Source organism: Ammodytes marinus, assembly GCF_949987685.1.
Source record: "Ammodytes marinus genome assembly, chromosome: 7".
Lineage (NCBI taxonomy): Eukaryota > Metazoa > Chordata > Actinopteri > Uranoscopiformes > Ammodytidae > Ammodytes > Ammodytes marinus.
The window spans coordinates 30,012,871-30,033,089 of NC_137211.1; the positions used below are offsets into that span (position 1 = coordinate 30,012,871).

At 40.6% G+C, this 20,219-nt stretch overlaps 1 protein-coding gene across 1 annotated transcript in view; it reads right to left on the reverse strand.

Annotated features, from left to right (window-relative positions):
* LOC307253425 (plexin-A1-like) overlaps positions 1–20,219 on the reverse strand; it is a gene marked incomplete at its 5' end in the record, with an annotated part of 248,245 nt that overhangs the window by 48,326 nt on the left and 179,700 nt on the right. Inside the window, 5 exons of the mRNA XM_080031459.1 lie at positions 1,092–1,328; positions 3,303–3,396; positions 15,027–15,200; positions 17,650–17,786; positions 19,484–19,604. Of these exons, the coding sequence (XP_079887585.1) occupies positions 1,092–1,328; positions 3,303–3,396; positions 15,027–15,200; positions 17,650–17,786; positions 19,484–19,604 (763 nt within the window). The remainder of the gene's footprint in view (positions 1–1,091; positions 1,329–3,302; positions 3,397–15,026; positions 15,201–17,649; positions 17,787–19,483; positions 19,605–20,219) is intronic.

Below are 20,219 nucleotides of genomic sequence, written 5' to 3' on the forward strand. Positions count from 1 at the left end.
CCTATATGGTCTTGTGTGCGTTGGCTTAGCCCTTTATTAATAATAATATGAGAGGTTCAATATGGTTGTGTCTCTTGTGGTTAGCCTGAAAGCAGAAAAACCTTGGGAGCAAAACCTCTACCTGACACATATTGAGAATGTTTTCAAAGTGTGTACAAGTCTTCTACATTTTAAATACACTATTTAGTAGACTCACAAAAGAATCAACTTTAGTATCTATAATATTGTTAGCTAAATCAACCTTGAGCTCAGTTTGCACTGGGATGATTGCATCCCCATTCACGTTGTGTGCTGCGAAGCAATCTTCCTTTGTAATAATCTTCCTGTGCCTCCATTTACAATTATAGAAATGTACAGAAATGCTCAAAAGGTCTCTCATCCAGGTTAGCTCAAACACTGGCAGTCAAGGGGTCAAAAGGTCAACTTTACAACATGGATTAACCACTCCTGTGTGCTTGATGGTGACGTGTGTATTTACATTGTTATGATGCGCTCTATATTTTCACACTGTATGTCATTTTAGAATCAAATACATACTGGAAAGAAACCAGGAAGTGCCTTTGATGCTCACGTATGTTATTTGAGCTAAGCTAACTGAGCTAAACTAACCTGGATGAGATCTTTGACCATTTCTATAAAACAAAATGCCCTCACAGTAACAGGAACGCTCTCTGTGGACTTTTCTTGAGCTGGAGAGTGAGGCAAAACACTAAGGAAAGTCAAATGTTGAACAAATTCCTTTAAGGGCAACAAAAAACAACAAAAACGTATCCTTGAAATCTGGACCATTTTGTAACATTGAGTAATTGTGACAGATTTAGAGTTAGTGGGGCATTTATGTATTTTCAGCATACTACAATTGACGTGCATGTACTGGGACATCCTAAATCTTTTTCTGGCATACTTAATAGTAGGGAAGTATGGGGATTGGAACGCAGGGTAGGTGTCAATAGTGTTACTCCAACGGCATAGCATTTCTGAAGACAGTGAAGTTGACTCGTTTCATCTTCACAGCTGCAACTGTCTTTAACAGGGTAACATATGAGCTCAAAGGTCTCTAAAGACCAACCCTCTCTGTTTTTCCTCCTCACCTTGAGTATGAGTGGGGAGGTGGGCTTGAGCTCCAGGACTCCAGAGGGACTGAGAGGTTCAAACACAGGGTCTGGGTAGTAGCTGAAGGTCTCGTTGACCACCACCAGAGCGTTGACGTTGTCCATGTAGAATCCGATCTCATCTGGCCCCGTGCCGCTGTCCGAAAAGCCCAACTCTGAATCAGCCACGGAGGGAGCCAGGCACATCATCACTGAGTTGTTATACACGGTACAGTTCTAAAAACAGAGAAAGAGTGTATGGATTGCGTTTCTTTAGTCAGGGGCAAGTGTTACACATCACAGATACAGCCGTGGAAAAAATTAAGAGACCACTCCAAATGTTCTCATGTTTTCATCTATAGGCATATGTTTAAATATAATGAACATTTTGGTTTTACTTTATAAACTACTGACAACATTTCTACCAAATTCACAATACAAATATTGTCATTAAGAGCATTTCCATGAAGTAATGTAGAGATGAAGGTTGAAGAAAAATCCAGACGGGTCTCTTCATTTTGTCCGCGGCTGTATATCAAATCAATCAACGCTTTCAATCGCATTGCAATAAAAAAGTAGAGCCACTTTGATAAAAAAGATAACGCAATGTTCACCTCAATGGAATATACTGTATATCTAAAGCAAGTCTCAGCAAGTTGGCTTTCCTTAGCCTGGGTGAACCCAGCCGAGTCCACCGGTGAATTGATTTTCGCCCTGTAGACTAGTCTGGACCGTACCACCACCAGTTTACTTCCAAAAAAGAAGTGTTAAATCGCTCTTTATTCGTACAGTGATCACTTATATAGTGTGCGTGTTTCATAAAGCCGATCTCTTAGTCAACCGCTCTGCATGTTTTCGGCAAATACACTTTTCGGGGACAACGCTACAAACCAGCACCCGTCTCACTGCCGGTGCACGTGCAGAGCGACAGATGGGTGAATGTGTATGCGGCTACAATGGCGCAGCAGGTAAAAATCCTTCCTAATTTCTATTTTAATGGTTTTTATCATGTTTTATCACACTTACGGATCTGAGATGATGCTAGATAACTCGCTGCTTGAAGACCACAGTGCATTAATGTGGTGACGAGGGGACGAGGGAGGGGACTGCTAACTGCAGTAACTGACAGGAAGTTAGCTAAACTGACCATTCCGCTTACTGTGTTCAGGATTTGTAATGAATTGAAACACATCAGCATGGTCCTTCAAGTGTAAAGTAGCACGTTGATAAAGTGCTGGGCTTGATGCATTGTGTAGGCCGCGATAAAACAATGTCTATATCTGAATATAATAATAATATAATATATGAAGTGCCTTAGTAATGTGTGTGTGAAGTTTCATTATTAACCCAGGCAACTACAGAGCTTCAATTCACAGTCACTAAAGCACTATCTACCTTTACGCAATTTATGGAATGCTTCAAGTCTTTCAATGGAACTTGAACTTGAAGAATTTCCAGGAATATTTTCTTTCAAAACAGTATATGTCTCTGACACACACACACACACACACACACACACACACACACACACACACACACACACACACACACACACACACACACACACACACACACACACACACACACACACACACAGCTTCTCTCGTGTTAAGACTTTATTTTTCTTATTCGTGACACAAACACTCATGTGATGCATTGACATTTGAGGAGCTATGAGGCCTGAGGTAGCGTCAGATGTCTCAAACTGTAGCTGCCGACAGAGGAGACGTGAGCGACACACTGTCTGACACCTTCGGCAGCAACATACAAGGATGCTTCAGATGAGCTTGTGTGTGTGTGTGTGTGTGTGTGTGTGTGTGTGTGTGTGTGTGTGTGTGTGTGTGTGTGTGTGTGTGTGTGTGTGTGTGTGTGTGTGTGTGTGTGTGTGTGTGTGTGTGGAGAAGTAGGACCAACAACCTTGGCAGACGACCCACACTGTGAGGACAATTATCTTTGCGAGGACATTTTGGCCGGTCCTCATAAAGACAAGGCTGGAATAGCACTCACTTGTTGTGTGCGTGTGTATGTGTGTGTGTGTGTGTGTGTGTGTGTGTGTGTGTGTGTGTGTGTGTGTGTGTGTGTGTGTGTGTGTGTGTGTGTGTGTGTGTGTGTGTGTGTGTGTGTGTGTGTGTGTGTGTGTGTGTGTGTGTGTGTGTGTGTGTGTGTGTGTGCGTGCGTGTGTGTTTGTGTGTCATGCACATCAATACTCACATGAAAGGATTCGGCCTGCCCATACTTGGCCCTGATCTTTGGTTCACGGATGGTTGCTAAATTGGTCCCGCTTACAGTCAGCAGAGTCCCACCACTGTAGAGACACAGAACAAGAGAGTAGGTGAGGAAGACATGTACAGAAGTAGCAAGGGAGGATTCAAGGGAATTTGTCATTGGTAGGAGCTATATATTAGGGCAAGATATGGATTTTTTTAGGCGGATGCCGATAATAAGCAGAAAAAAAATCTGATAACCGATTAATCTGCTGATTCAATATATATTGAAAAGATTTTTTTTAACCCTTAAATATAGATGTATTAATACTTTGTCAAAAATGTGTACCAATATATTACAACACACTGCTGCTGCTGTAAATAGGCTATACAGTACAATTAGGTCTTAATGCTATTCATTAAGGTTACCTCCAGGGCAGCAATGCGTTTCATTAAACACGATTGCTTGATAAAACAAAAACAAACAAAAAAGCGTCCATTTTATTATTATTTTTTAGGACGATGCTGATTATTCTGAGATAATGTGTTATAGTCGGACAATTAAATGGGTCGGGCCCTACTAAATACACCTGCAAATCGTATCGTATTGCAGTATTCAACTAAGTGTTGGTGAAAAACGTTATTGTTCTACTTTGACAAAGCAGCACTCTGGCTGAAGGCATACTCTGTCTTCAAGGTTAAAATGATAAAAAAATAAGAAAAAAACTCACATGCAGTACTATTGATTCTAATGCAAATAAAATGTTAGACATGTCACCACTTGTTGCAAGCTACCTTTTGTGTCACGGTTAAACGATAATTGCTGCCTGGATAAGGTTGATTAGGCATCATTTCTGAGTGAACAAAGCGCCCCATTTATGCAAAGGGTGGACGGTACTGTAGGGGGTATGGATCGATTGGATACTTTTCCTACTCAACCACCCCACAATGCATTACGTCTTTTCAAACAACAAGGACGTTTTTTCTTTAAATTCTTTATTTACAATTCTGCATTTCCTGCACAACACAGGACTGTATGGGCCAATCTGAATAGTCCAATCTCCTAACCTATAAGCCTCCTTTCCTATACCTAAACCCCTAAACGTCATCGGGGTTAAGGAGAGATGAAAGGTGCTTCCTATCGAACATAGGAAAAGACAGCACTGTTTCAAATGAATTCGACTCCACTTTTCCTAACCGACGTCATTGCGCGACGGCGAGTATTGCTGACGTGAGTCACTAGCGTGAAACTACACTATAGCCTGTTCTCCGAAAATTGACTACAACAAGCGCTCGTTTGATCCATGCGTTCTTTTCATATTGATTTTAATCAGGTTGTCGCCAACAGAGTGAGAATCACTCCCATATATCCCAATTCACATGTGGAATAAAAAGAGGCTACACTTATGTTGATGTTGAAATGAACTGCCCCCAGTAACTTCATTAAATGAAGTTGGTATTTTATTTTCTTATGGTGTAAATTATGTGCTATGAAATAACTATTATGATGTTGGTCTTTTATGAGTTCTTTATTATCTTTATGGGGGAGGGGGTATTTTGTTTTAGCCAAGTTAAATCTTCCTCTCTTCTCCTCTCCTCTCTTCTGTTTTACCTCTCGTTCGTATTCGTGTAGAGTCGGTAAACTCCGGCGGTGGCCTGTTGCTTTAAATCTTGCCGCCGTAAAGAATTATGGGATACCACTATCTCCTTTCCTTTCGCATAGGTTGGTCCAGAGTAACCTATGCTAAAGGAGGGTTAAAGGATGAATCGAGGCTCCTTTCCTATGCCTTTCCTAAGCATTTTGAGAATTCGAATCACCTATCCGCCGAGTACTTCCGGTTCATCTCGATAGGAAAGGAAATTTCCTATGCAAAAAAGACTATTCGGATTGGCCCTATGTAAAAATCTAGTTATATATCTAACCTTTGAAGGGCGGTTATACGCTAAACAGCTAAACGGCCGGAATCTTATAAGAATAAGAAATTCTTCATTGCTTGAGTATACTTCAGTGTGAATGTTTTGACGCATCTCGCATACACAATCGATCTTTAAGTAGACAGTATGTAGTATATAGATGTTGAGTATGTAGGAGGGAGGACGTTAGCATGGCTTTCCGAACACAACCCAGGTGTCTAAAAGGAAAAGGAATGTGGGGTTCACATCCTAGGGTAATGTTTCACCCAAAAACATTTTTTGTTAATTAGTTTCAAGGAGACAGGGTCGGTTAACATGAACAATGAGGAGGAGCATAATTAACACATAACTTTAAAAAAAAAACTATGTAGAATGTATAACACTGTAGTTCAGCCCTCAATGTGTACAGCTATCATCCTAAAGTTTAGAAAATGATAACTTGACCACTTTGCAGAAAATAAAGTTTGACTGAAAGTGTATAGTGGAAAGAAGAGAGTTGCACCCGTAATACTAAACTTCATAGAGGTTAATAAGGCATGGCTGTGAACACAAGGGATCATACTGTATGTGTTATTGACAGTGAAAGATAAAAAGGAAAGATGGTTAGAATAAGAGTGAGAGACTGAAGGGGAGAGATCCACATATATACTCATAAATGATTCATTCACAACTCTGTCCACAGTAAATATGTCTTTGCCTTCCAGTACATCCAGTACATAACCATATGCCAGAACTTGGCTTGATTTATGTTGGTGTAGACATTTTTTTTTAAAGATACTTTTTTTTGGCATTTTCAAGCTTTATTAGACAGTACAGAGTTGAAATGGGGAGACAGAGACAGAGGGAGAGAGGGGATGACCAGCAGTAAAGGTCCACGGGTCGGATTTGAACCCGCGACCACTGCAACGAAGGCTGGAGCCGATATGGTACGCGCTCTATCCACTACGCTACCGGAGCGCCCCAGGTGTAGACATTTCTAATTGATTTGATCAATTCTTCATAGATTTCATTATTCCTCCAATAATCAGACTAATAATACTAATAGCTTTGAACAACTTATTTGCATTGGTTTGCAGAGTCAAAAGACTGTCGAATTGGCAAGTTTTCTTTGTAGCTTGTGGCTGTGTCGTCTTGGGGGACATTTAAGCCCTCCACCCCCCCCTCCCCCCTCCCTAAGTGGTATCCCATCTTGGTCTAACCCAAAGTTGTTGGTGCACTTGAGAAACGATCATGAAGTTCAGAACAAAATAAGGAGATCCAAACTAGAAGAGGTCTCTTGCCACTTGTTAAGTCAGTGGAGTTAGTCTGCCTTTTTCACTGCTGCACTTAAATTGAATTTATGAAGCGTGCATGATAGATATATCTTACACTATTGATGCCTAGCTTGTATTACAGTGGCTGTCCCAACCTTTGAGCCCTGCACTTTTCTGTTCTGCTAAAAGAACACCTTTTCACTGCTCACTACACCTTGTGTGCCACTGTTTCTTATCGTGTGTCTCCCTGCAGGTTTTTAACATCCTGCAAGGTGAATATACAGTAGTCTCTCTCACACTGCGCTGTGGAATGAATGGCTGGGATAAAAAAGGTCAGAAACATTGTTCTCAATGCATTCACTGGGTATTTTGGGCCTTGATGAACGGCCAACACCCAGAGTTATGCTGCCTCCTCTATCTACACCTTTAGTCAAGTTTGAATCAGATTTAGACCTTATACTATACGTCAAGGTTTTTTCTTAGCAGTAGAATCAACAACTGAAAAATTTCTTGGGCGCTTCTTGGGAATTTTCTGAACTCCTGCATCAGTGTCGTTTGGCGATGGTTTGAAGGTAACAGACATTCATTTATATGAAGAAGGTACACACTACAGCTTTTAAGCATTGTGCCATTCTAATGAGGCACTAGACAAGACAAGACAAGCCTTTGTCCATGGCTTAGCTTGCTCCACCGCAGAGGGATAAAACAAGGCACATTCCCTCGGGTGGCTTACCATGTATTATCATTGATTCCTCCAATATGCAGGTGTCTTCTCATTGTAAGCATTACTATGACACCTGCTCAGAACCAATGACTGTACAAGCAGCAGCAGCAGTGATATGGAGCTATACAGAGCCTCTTAATATCTTGGACAGATATTTGGCTGGCTAACGCTAAAGTTTGGCTGGCTAATGCTTTAGACATTTAGCTCTTCCTATAATCCTGGAGTGCCAACAGTAGCGTGTAATGAGAAGGCAGAACATATCTGGCATTGTGGGCAAAGAAAAAGGATTCGAGTCTAGTTTTTCTTTCCAGCTACAGTTTGTATTTAGGCAGGTTGCTTCCATTTATCCCTGGTTCCATTTATAACAGCACCATGAGCAGTGGCGTGCACAGACATTTTTGGGGGCAGGTGCTCAGTGCAAAAAAAGGACACAATATATTCTATCGATGAATGACCAAATTATTTTAAGGTTACTTGTACAAACTAGTACTATTTTCTGGAATAATTTGGAGACACAGAATTACCAGAAAGCAGAGAGTAAAAATGTACATGTTTGAAAAAAAACAGCTTCGGGATTTTTTTAAATAATCCCTTATCCCAAAGCTCCTTCTTCTTCGCCCCCCCCGCCCCCCCCCCACGATGATCAGGGGCCAGTAATATATATATATTTTTTTTTTCAATAAAATTGGGGCCTTCAAAGATCAGGGGCCTATATTGAGCCATTAAAAAAATCGATTAAAAAAAACTTTATTATTTTCTTAATTTTGTATTATTACAAATTAAATTATTAAAATTAAGGGCACTTGATTGGTTCAGGGGGCAAAGGGCAGGTGCTCAGCCACCACTTGGTGTCTACCTGTGCACGCCCCTGTCCATGAGTTAGATGTGATTGTAGATAGAGGGCGTGATGTCTGGTCCTTTTGACATCGGTTGAAGGTGTAACATATTTTGTAAATTTGCTTGTATTTTTTTAAATGTTATTCGTGAAACTGCATTAAGGTTCAAGGTTCTTTGTTGTAATTGTTCTGTGTACTTGTCTTGCATACATAAAATAAATTAAATATTGTTTATCCCATCTGATCAGTGCAAATCAGACAAACATTGGACATATGTTTTAAAATTAATTGACATTGACATTCTAGTATTAAACATAAAAAAATTATATTCTTGACTTGTCTTCAGAAATGTACCCTATTCACCTTCAGTGTCTCACCTTAACTACACAGCATTGAAGCTAAGGCCATGTTCAAATCATGTGTGATATAGGCCCAAATCCACCATGGGAATAGGCCCTGTACTTGTCCTAACCCTGCCCACCCTCCCCTCTCCTCCTGGGCTTGATGTATATTGGTGGTGAGCCCCTGTGTCCATGTTGCTCCTCTGGTTGTCTTAAGTGAGTGTCTTAGCTCAGGAACATGCTTCAGGGAGCAGACAACAAGACAGGATAAACGCTCTGAAATAGCTAGTTGAAATACAACCTCTCCTTCCTTCTCCTGCAATCTCTGTCCTCTCCTTATGTTCTACTACTACTCTCTCTCTCTGTTTTCTCCTAGTAGACCATCTGTACTGAACCCAAGTTTGTTTGCCCCGTAAAGTCTAGTTTGACCAGGGTGAATACGTTGTTCAATTCAATTCAATTCAATTCAATTCAATTCAATTCAATTCAATTCAATTCAATTCAATTCAATTCAATTCAGTTTATTTAAGAAGGGGACAGTGCAAATTAATAAAACACATCATCCTTTGATAACTTTATTAATTTGAGTAATCTTAAATTGTTTTTCCAAGTGTGTAAATAACCATGTGTCACCACTGTTGTCTGAATTGGCCATCAGACGTCAGAGCTCTCGTCGGGCAAATACACAAGCCTACATCAATGGTGATTGTCTTGTTCCCATGCACAAGACATCTTTCGGTCAGTCTGTTTTCTCTGCAAAGGGGGCAAAACTGTGGAACCTCTTGCCCACTAGTCTAAAACTAGAGACTAATAGCAGCACTTTTAACAGAGAACTTAAACAACGGCTCAAATCAAATCAACAGTGCTCACACAAATAATTTACAACTGGTGTATTGTTTGATCATCCTGCCTTTGTTTTACTCTACGTATCTTATATATATATTTGACTATCATTATATTGCTGCTCTGTACTTCATTGTATTCTGCATTTTTACTCTTTTAATTGTCAGTTTTTATCAGTATTTGATCTTGTTTTTGTTTTGACTTGTTTATTTTGTTGTTTTAAAAAGCCTCCTGTGGACAGGTGTTGTAAACTAGCATGTATGCTAATACACTGAAAACATTGCATCTGGTTCGTCCAATGTCATTGTCATGTCCATACACAAATAAAAATAAAATCAATACATGGGTTAAAATGCCAGAATTAGCCAAAAGGCTATTTTTCATCTGTAGTCCCCTGACATCAGTACTAGTATTCAGTACTCAAGCTAAGTACACTAGACCCGGATCTTTAAGAGCAGTGTGAGTACAGGCCAGCGGGGGAGAGGGAGGGGGTCACTGTTTGTGAGGTGTGTGTGTGTGTGTGTGTGTGTGTGTGTGTTGTGTTTTGTGAGTTTACTCAGCCAGATGGAGGAGTGAATTGGGACCAAACATCAGGGACTCTTGGAATCAGTGGGGTGTGTGTGTGTGTGTGTGCGTATGTGCTCGCGAGTGCATGCATGTGTCTATTTAATGTGGTCTCATCACCCCTGGGTGGGCCTCCTGAAGTCGAGCCCCAGTTTTGAGCTCTGCACACACGCACGCACGCACACACACACACACACACACACACACACACACACACACACACACATCCCTCGCGGTGGGTGTCTGCTGCAGTGATTGGGCCTCAGCTGTTTGTCAGCCAGTCCTTCTGGGCCAGAGGAGCAGGGCAGGATTCATCAACACACACTCCTTTAACGAGCTCTGCATCTCTCTACTGATGAGTCACCACAGGACCAACAACACACAGGGACAGAAGGATAAGAGGTAGAATAAGGAGAAGCAGTGGGTAGCTGTGTGTTTCAAAGTCTTACCCCTGGAACACACATACTACCTCTACTGTGCGTCTGCATCTGACTTTTCTTTCACTGACCTTGTAAACACACTACAGGCCACACATTCAACCTCGGACGCGCTGCAGACGGCCGTCAGAGGCGAGTCTGCAGCGACGCTTCACTTTACCTCAGGAGGCAAAGCCTATTTTTTCAGGGAGACGCGCTTCTCTTTCGGGTCTCTCTGCTGTAACTGATAGAGACATACTCTGTTGAGAGTCATACCAGCAGCATTCACTTTAGTTTCACGATTTCCCTGTTTGTTTCTTTCAAAATAAAACTCCCAAGAACGAAAATGTAAAAAAAAAAAAAAAAAAAGAGGCACTAGGATTACTCTCGAAACTCAATATTAATCATATGCATCATAAAATGACATGAAACAACATATATCAATGGGAATTATCTATGAAAACTCTATGTAGAAAGACAGGGCTTTTAGAAGCTGAGACGTTCCATTTGTGGCCCAAAACAGCGCGAGAGAGGCAGCAGTAACAGACGCAGACGCGCTCCAGAGGTAGACACGGGATGTGTGTTTCATTATAGATAATATCATGAAATGTTGCCGGTTGATTTCTATCTATAAAACAATATATTTATTTTTATGTTTACATAAATATGCACATTAGTCAATATCTAACTAATTATGTGTGTAAAAAATGTGTTTTCATTTTTTACACACATAAGTGTCAAAAGTGTTTACAGAACAGATTTTGGATACAGTATCAACCAACTACATATGAACAAATCCTTCTGTAACAATCTTTGGAAGAGTGATGGAAAGTTTAGTGCTTTAGAAGTTGAGATTTCTGAATCAGAGTAATGAAAATAACACATTTTGAGATAATGCCTGTTAAATATGGTTGTATGGGAGAAATATATGTACGCAAACAAAAAAGTGTGAAAGAAGTGTGAAGAAGTATGAAAGAAGACATGTTATGGAAGCAAAATAGACAAACAATCTCACAATTCACCAATGAAAAAACAAACAAAAAATGTCTGCAGTGTCTCACCTCATAAGGAAGGGAATGGAATAAAGAAGAACACCATGGATAATATGAAGTTGGAAAAGTGTACAGCAGGTGTTCTGACATAATGTTACATCAGACCTCTGATCCTATTGCAACAGGTGGGCAACATAATACTGTCAACATATTCAGCTGCACAGAGCTGTGGGCACTGCCAAAACACAGGAGGTGGTAAGTGATAGCAAAAACATTAGCATACACGTCTTGACCTATTTTACCAGCCGACACTTGGCTGTCATATTTTAAAAATCCAAAATGAAAGGAGGACCACCAGGTGCCAAATAAACACATATGCACCCCAGAAGGATTGAAATCACTCATTAGTCAAAGCAAAGGTCCCATATTATGATAACATTTTCATTTTTCAAAATTGGAATTTAAGGTTTCTACTTAAAACAGTAGTAAAGTGAGGTTGGTAATGAGGGGGCATGGCTTATGATGTCATAAGGGGAGAGACATCTGGGGCTTTTTGAACACAGCTTTTCAGAAAGGTGGAGAAACAGAGAGAGGTTGTTTTTTTCTCATTCTTTGGTAGACTGTAGTCAGACCAGGGAGCTACGGATATTAATATTGAAAAAAACATAAAACAAATGTGCATTTCGCATAATATGTGTCCTTTAAAATGAGCCAGAAGCAGGACTAATGGGAAATCAGAAGATTCACTGAACTAAGGCCTAGAATCTGTTCTTCTAAAACAAGGCACCATTTTTTTTTTACCTTTATTTATACAGGTAAATCCCATTGAAACCGAAGACTCTTTTGCAAGGGAGACCTGTTCCCATTCCCACACACACATTCATACACCGATAGCAGGCTAACTATCGACATTCACACGAGGCAAGGTGGGTGAAGTGTCTTGCCCAAGGACACAACAACTGTGACACAGGTGGCAGGGCGGGGATCGAACCTCCAACCCTTTGATCATCGGCCGACCTGCTCTACCAACTGAGCCACAGTCGCCCCAAAACAAACACTATTGACCTATATATATATGCCCACCCCTGCAAGTACATTGACTGTAATGTTAAAGTGTGTGCTTGTGTGTGATGCCCTTCTCATGTTTAATTCTGAGTGCCTCATTTATTTAGTAGCACAGCACACACTGTTTAGATCTGAATATCTGACAGAGAACTCTAGTCTCACTCACCGTCAGCTGATCAGTACAAGCATCCTCTCAAATCACCAATCACGTTCACATAATGGGCTGTCCCAATCTCACAGGTCTCACACTCACCAATTTGGAAAGAATGTCTCAACTTTTCTAGGCTAATATGAGCCCTACTAACCACGCCTGATGTGTGCAAAATTCTCTATTTGGTGCGAAGAACCCAAAAATGACCTTAAAGGTGACCACACCCTTTTGACACTACATGTGGAAGCTTTTTTTCTCCTTAAAAGATATCTTCATGATTATTCCAGTTTAATCTTCACATAGGTAGAAATATTATGCATACGTATACTAACCATTAAGCCAGCTCCTATACTATTTATGGCAATTTAAAAATCCCACTGCCAACAACAGCCATGCTCCACTACACACTACAAAGTCCTCCCAACCAAAGATTTTATATTTGGTGGTATGCGACTCGCGCGAGAAAATTGAGAACACCCCGCAAATGTTTAAAGACAGTTTGGAAACTCCCCTAGCGAAGGCGTTTTGCAATATGTCGCCGACATTCGCAGCCCAGTTAGATAGGGGCTGTGTTCGAAAAGCCCTAACGTCCTCCCTCCTACATACTCAACATGTATATACTACCAACCTGGTATCACGCCGAGGCGTCACTTCCAGACGCATGGACCGGCGGCTCTATTTCACGCCTTGCCTGACCAGGGCGTCTCTATTACACGCGCACCTCCCGCCGTCCAAATGAACGGAGGAATAGTCTAAATTAACGGAGGAATAGCACCAACAGGGGCCGACATGTTGTCCCAGGAATAGCACGACATGTTCCCCCAGCATTTCAATACTATCTAGCTGCAGCCCCCTCGGTGGTTAGGGTTAGGGCAAGGGGACAGGGAGAGGTTATAATATAGACAAAAACAACCGCGGCCGCCATTTTGACTACGGGCGGCCGCGACAGCGGCCGCCATCTTGACTACGGAGGTGCGCGTGTAATAGAGACGCCCTGGTCAGGCAAGGCGTGAAATAGAGCCGCCGGTCCATGCGTCTGGAAGTGACGCCTCGGCGTGAGATCGGGTTGATACTACATACTAGGGCTGGGCGATTAATTGAAATTCAATTTCGATTACGATTTTGGCTTCCCTCAATCATGAAAACAAGATAATCGTAATAAAACGATCACTGTGTCGCTCGCCGTGTCTTGTGTGGTGAATGCAGCGAATTCTTCTGTGTGTGCTCTGCTCTGCTCTGCTCCCCCGCCCGAACACTTTCGCTTTCAGCGATTGCAGTGCAATGGTTTATTCAGCATAAAGTTAAAGTACTCGCCCATGAATGATGTTGAATTTAAACACAAAAGCCTTGCGCGAGCGAAGCAGCGATTGCCAGTTGAAACTCCGTGACGGTGGGTAACGGTGTCATTCAAAGTGACACCTCGCCAGTGTGAGCTGCCGCACAGAAAAGCCCTGTGGCTTTACGACTAAAATGAACCGGGGATATCCTGCCCGTTAACGTTGTTGATGTGGAAGGCTTCCGCGATCGGATTGCATTTCTTGAGCCTGGATACACAGAGCCATGTTGCTAAACTGACAGCGCGATTAGAGAAAATATACAGTGATCCGCCTCCCTCCGTTAGTTTCAGTCTACAGCCGAAAATATTACAATAACCACCATGGACATCGTTTAAATACAGCCTCTTGGTTTTATGATCATTAGGGCTTTGATGCAAATTCTGAAGTCTGATCATTACGTTGGCAGCTGCTGTGCAGTTTTTTTTCAGAAACTCAACCTGCACTGTAAAAGAAAAAAGGCAATGAGTTGACCTTTTTTGTAGATTCATACTTCCTCAACGTAGTTGTAGGCTATGTTTGAGGAGAGCATTTGGGAGTTTAATTTATGCAATGTTGAAAGAATTGGCAGAATTTTCATTTTGGTGCATCCCTACAGTGAAGTCTTTAATAATCGTGATTACAATATCAATCAAAACAATCGTGATTATCATGTTTGCCATAATCAAGCAGCCCTACTACATACTGTCAACTTAACAATCGATTGTGTATGCGAGGCTTGTGGGACCGCATACGCTGAAGTATACAGAAGCAATAAAGAATAAAAAAAATAAACTTCTGTGTCGTTTGAAAAGAAACAATGCATTGTGGGGCGGTTAAGTAGGTAAAGTAACCTATCGATCCATACACAAAATCTTTCCCGGAAGGAAGTACTCATCCAGGCATTACTCTCCTACACAAACTCGCATACACAACCACAACAAATTGACGTCAAAATTAGTATGAGTAGGACGTAAGTATGACTAACAGGTTAGTATGGCTTTTCCAACACACTGAAGGACTTTATTTAGCAATCCAAATCAAATCAAATCAAATCAGTTTTATTTGTATAGCCAAATATCACAAATAGACATTTGCCTCAGTGGGCTTTACATTCCATACAGTATGACACCCTGCCCTTAGACCCTTAGCTCGGCTGAGAAAAAAACTCCCAGTAAAAAACCCTTTATCGGGATTAAAAAAAATTGAGAAACCTCAGGGAGAGTTGACAGAGTAAGGGATCCCTCTCCCAGGACGGACATACTGCAATAGATGTCGTAAGTAGAGAAAAAATCCAGAGACAAGACACTGGCTCTTACCTGGCGATGCTCCAGTCAGGCTCAATCCGGAGCACGGTGGGGTCTTCAGTGTAGTTGAACCTGACCTCTGGGTTCCTCAGCTCCGCATCGTCAATGTCCACAAAGACTGAAGCGCTGCCCGCCGCCGCTGCTGCTCCAGCCGGGGTCACACACACTATCTCATGGGCACTCCGCCTGTATGGACACACAGGACAGGTTGGACACAGGTGCATTTCTGTCATTTTAGGTTGCCTTTTAAATATCAGCAGGGGACAACAGATGAAAACTAGCCTCTTAAGATAACTCTGGCTCACTTACATTTTATTTATTTTTTAAAATATTTTTTGGGCATTTTTATGCTTTATTGATAGTGCAGGGAGACAGAGGTGAAATGGGGCAGAGAGGGGAGTGACATGCAGAGAACGACCGCGGGCGGGAATCGAACCCGGGTCTGCTGCTGGGCCCGGCCCGGGGGGGGACGCCCTACCAACTGAGCTAAGGGCGCCCCTGGCTCACTTACATTTTGAATGTTGATTAGTGTGCAATGTCCCTGAAATAAACCAATCAACAAAAAAAACACATCCAACAGGCTATTCAGAATAGCCCTTCAGCCAATGGAAATATAACATTTTACATATTTACATTACACCAGTTTGTTTATGCTAATTTTGCAGGTGGTTTTATTCTACACCTTCAGTTTTATGCTAATATTTCACTTTTACTTTTAATATACTTGTCTTTGCGGTCGTTTATTGTGTATTGGCTTTATAACCTGTTCATCATTTTGCTTGTGTACTGATTGCATTGTAAAGTGTATTTGAGTACCTTGAAAAGCGCTATATAAAATAAATGTGTTAGTATTATTATTATCAGACAGACTGCTTATTGTAGAGGATGGTGAAAATCAGCTCGGGCTAAATGCTACGTTTTGCACTAATCCTAACTGCACATTGTTATGCTAGAACAACAATGTCTTAAAAAAGAGTTGTGAACTGATATATGGAAGATATTATATGTTGAAGGTCAAAGCCGAAGAGGCATCGAGACTTATTTAAAGAATGGATCATTTTTCTAGTTATCAGTCGTCACATAAGAAAGAAATAAAGAACATAAATGATATGAAAAGTCAAAATTGAGAAGGAGAATGATTTCCCTTGTAGTGAAAAATCTGATGACAAAACTCTTCTTGCGCTATATTTCTAGGAGTGATGGAAAGAGTAAGTGTTTGTGTGTGTGTGTGTGTGTGTGTGTGTGTGTGTGTGTGTGTGTGTGTGTGAGTGCGTGTGTGTGTGTGTAACTGAATGTGTATGTGTGTCCATGCCTGCGTGTCCCACAGGCAAAATAACATTTTCAAATCGCAGTCTTGAGTGCAGTGCCCAGTAGCTACATTATCTAATATGTATTTAGCACAGTTGAGTGGTGGCTGCTTTTCTGGGCCATGACTTCACACAGGAGCTGTGTTGGTGTGTGTGTGGGTGTGTGTGTGTGTGTGGGTGTGTGTGTGTGTGTGTGTGTGTGTGTGTGTGTGTGTGTGTGTGTGTGTGTGTGTGTGTGTGTGTGTGTGTGTGTGTGTGTGTGTGTGTATGTGTGTGTTTGAATATATTGAGGCACATTCTCTGGTGCCTCTCTATGCCATGGCAGAGTCACACAGAGAGGGAGAGGAAGACAAAGGTACAGAAAATAATCTACAATATATACGGCGCCAGAAAAAATTGAGAGACCACTTTAAATGTTCAGTGTCTCTTGTTTTACTCTGTAGAGGCATATGTTTGAGTAAAATGAACATTTTGATTTTATAATATAATACTGACAACATTTCTACCAAATTCACAATAGAAATATTGTAATTTAGAGCATTTTCAACAAGTAATGTAGAGATGAAGATTTAAGAAAAATCCAGACTGGTCTCTTAAATATCTTTCCCTGAAACCATAGCAACCCTATTCACAAAATAATACGTTCCAAGGCCACCTTCACAAGACAACACACACGCACAAACACAGTCAGTGGCACAGCACGGGTGTGACAGGTAAGAGACGGAGCGCTGAGGTGAGCCAACAGTTTGTGTTGAAGTGCGGATCAGTTGGATTACTGTGACTGCTGCTGTGACTTCAAAGCTAGCGTTATACAGTGGCCTCAATGGAGATTAGCAATGAGCTAATCCACCAGCTTTTGACAGGCAAGCAAACTGTGCTGATAGTTTGGGATTTTTTATTCCGTGCACTAGATTCGAGAAGCCTGCGTGAGTGCAGACAAAAAGATTGGTGTGTGACGCGCATGCAATCACGCACACACACAACCACACACAAATCACAACCTGACACACTTATTACATGCTCACATACGCATGCAGTAGCTTTATGAAAATGACATTTTTGTTTTGCAGTACACACATACAAATATCTAAACAGAGAATGTTTATTCATCTCTTTATCTTTTTCATCCCCCTAATAATCCCACATGTTATCTACAGCACCTTCATAATTATGAATTGGCTTTTACTATCTTAAGTACCATTTCATTTGTCTCATTCTTATCTAAATCCTATTCCCCTCTTTTGTGACGCTACCAATTTCTCTACAGGGGATAATTGGCCAGTTTATTTTAGATTGAAAAAAAAGAAGTAATAATAATTATTCCTTACATTTTGAAGTAGCAGGGCTGTGGCCCTATGCTGACAGACACGTCGCTGCCTGCGTTCAGGTAGCTCCCCTCGATGGTGACCCGGGTGCCCCCTGAGATGGGCCCCTGAGAGGGCTGGATACGAGTGAAGTATGGAGTCTGGAGGACACAACATAACTCTTTACAACAACTGAATCAGACCAAAGCAAGAGGAAGTCATCATTTAAACCAACATATGTTTTAACCCATAAGGACCCATGGTGACATCCACGTCACAAACATTTTGAATGTCCTAAAGTTTTCCTGATATAGGTTTAAACTAGATTTTCACTCATTAAGTCCCTTAGTGACATATACTCAACATTCTAGTGTGGTTGTCATGTGACTGTGACAGGAAGTGACTTCCCAAAGATTGCAGTGTGACAGCTGCACACAATTGGAGAAATTAGTAAATTTCAAAAGCTTGTTTTTTGTTACTAAAGGTGAGTTAAAACCCACTTAACAATTCTAATGGTTTGTCCTGTGTTACATTTAACCTAGTCTGACCATATTCCATAAACAAATTTCTATAGAACAAGTTAGGTAAATATCGCTGTGACGTATACGTCACATCGGGCCGTGAGCCTCAACATAGTCATAGAAATCCGGAGTGACGTATTTGTCACAATAACAAAACTGGTAATAAGCTAATCAATTAATTTAAGTGTAGATTATTTCTGGCATTTTTTATGTATTAGACAGTTTTGATATCGAGAAGTTAAATGAACCAATTATAGATTACAGGTTGTGCATGTAATTCTTATTCAATGCACTCCTTGCTTAGACCAATATTATTATGAACATGGATGGAAAGCAGTATTAAGATGCCTCATCCAGAAAAAAAAAAATCAATACATAATGTAGATTTATGCTAAATGTAATGACATAGACAAGTATATGCCACTTTATAACTCGCCACTTTATAACTCGCCACTTTATAACTCACCACTTTATACCAGTCTACATCTGGATAAACACGTCTGTTTACATTTAACATTTATTTAGTTTTGTATGTAGGTCTCTGCTCTCCTTGTCTTCCTCTTATACACTCTCTTCTTCTTCTTCTTCTTCTTCTTCTTCTTCTTACTATTATTATTATTGTTGTTTTATTTTATTATTTAAGTCTCAGCTTTCCACTTGTGTTTCTTTTATACTCATATGCTTTCTTTATTGCACTGTTGGAGGAGCACAAGACTAGAGAATTTCATTGCCAGCGACTGCTCTGTAATTGTTGTTTATATGACAATAAAACCATCTTGAATCTATATGACATGAAAAAAATACGTTATTTTATTTCTTTATTTCTAAGGTGGACTCAGCCATTCTGGAGAATGTTTGTTAACATACCAGTTCACAGAGCCTAGGCTGATTAACACTTGATTTTTTTTTTGCAGCACACACACACATACACACACACACTCACACACACACACACACACACACACACACACACACACACACACACACACACACACACACACACACACACACACACACACACACACACACACACACACACACACACACACACACACACACACACACACACAGTACAGACAGGAAGCAGATCGTGAAGGAGATATTCACTGATTTTGACAAAAAGTGATTTTGTCGACAAACATTCTCCAGAATGGCTGACCCCACCTTGAAGCTGTGGTAAAATAATACTATATTAATCACTATACACCATAGTACTGATCATACAATACTGGAAATAACTTCTTTAAAGCCATATATTGAGTCTATTTGAGTCATCATTGTCCATATAGAATGACTTATTATCCAGCCAAAGATCCCTTCCCTATTCTGCTCCTTACCACAAAGGTGAAGGGCCTGGGAGACAGGGCCCTGTAGTCGTTGACACAGTCTCTCACACACACCTCCACCTGAGCCTCCTGCACCCTGTAGCTGGTAGCATCATGCAGCAAACACACTATTCTGTGGATGGAGAGATGAAGGGGTTAATGGAGAAAGAAAGATAGAGTGAGAAGGCAGGTAGATGTGGTTTTTTGCACATCTTAGTTGTTGGCAGCAGGACATATAATAATAATAATAATAATGATCTATCTATCTATCTATCTATCTATCTATCTATCTATCTATCTATCTATCTATCTATCTATCTATCTATCTATCTATCTACCTATCTATCTCTCTCTCTCTCTCTCTATCTATCTATCTATCTATCTATCTATCTATCTATCTATCTATCTATCTATCTATCTATCTATCTATCTATCTATCTATCTATCTATCTATCTATCTATCTATCTATCTATCTATCTATCTATCTATCTATCTATCTATCTATTTCATATATAATATGTACAGTAATGGGCATGTCAGGTTCATTAAAGGCATACTAAGTGATCTCCAGCAAACGCTTGGCAAACTTTTGTTTATGTTTATACCAACCCCATTAATAGTTGACACAGTTTTTATATGTAAGCTGATTTTGACTAAAAGTTTTCCTAGATTATAATCACTTAGTATGCCTGGAAGAGGATTGCAAATAATGACACAACACACAACAATAATAAGAACAATAGCAAA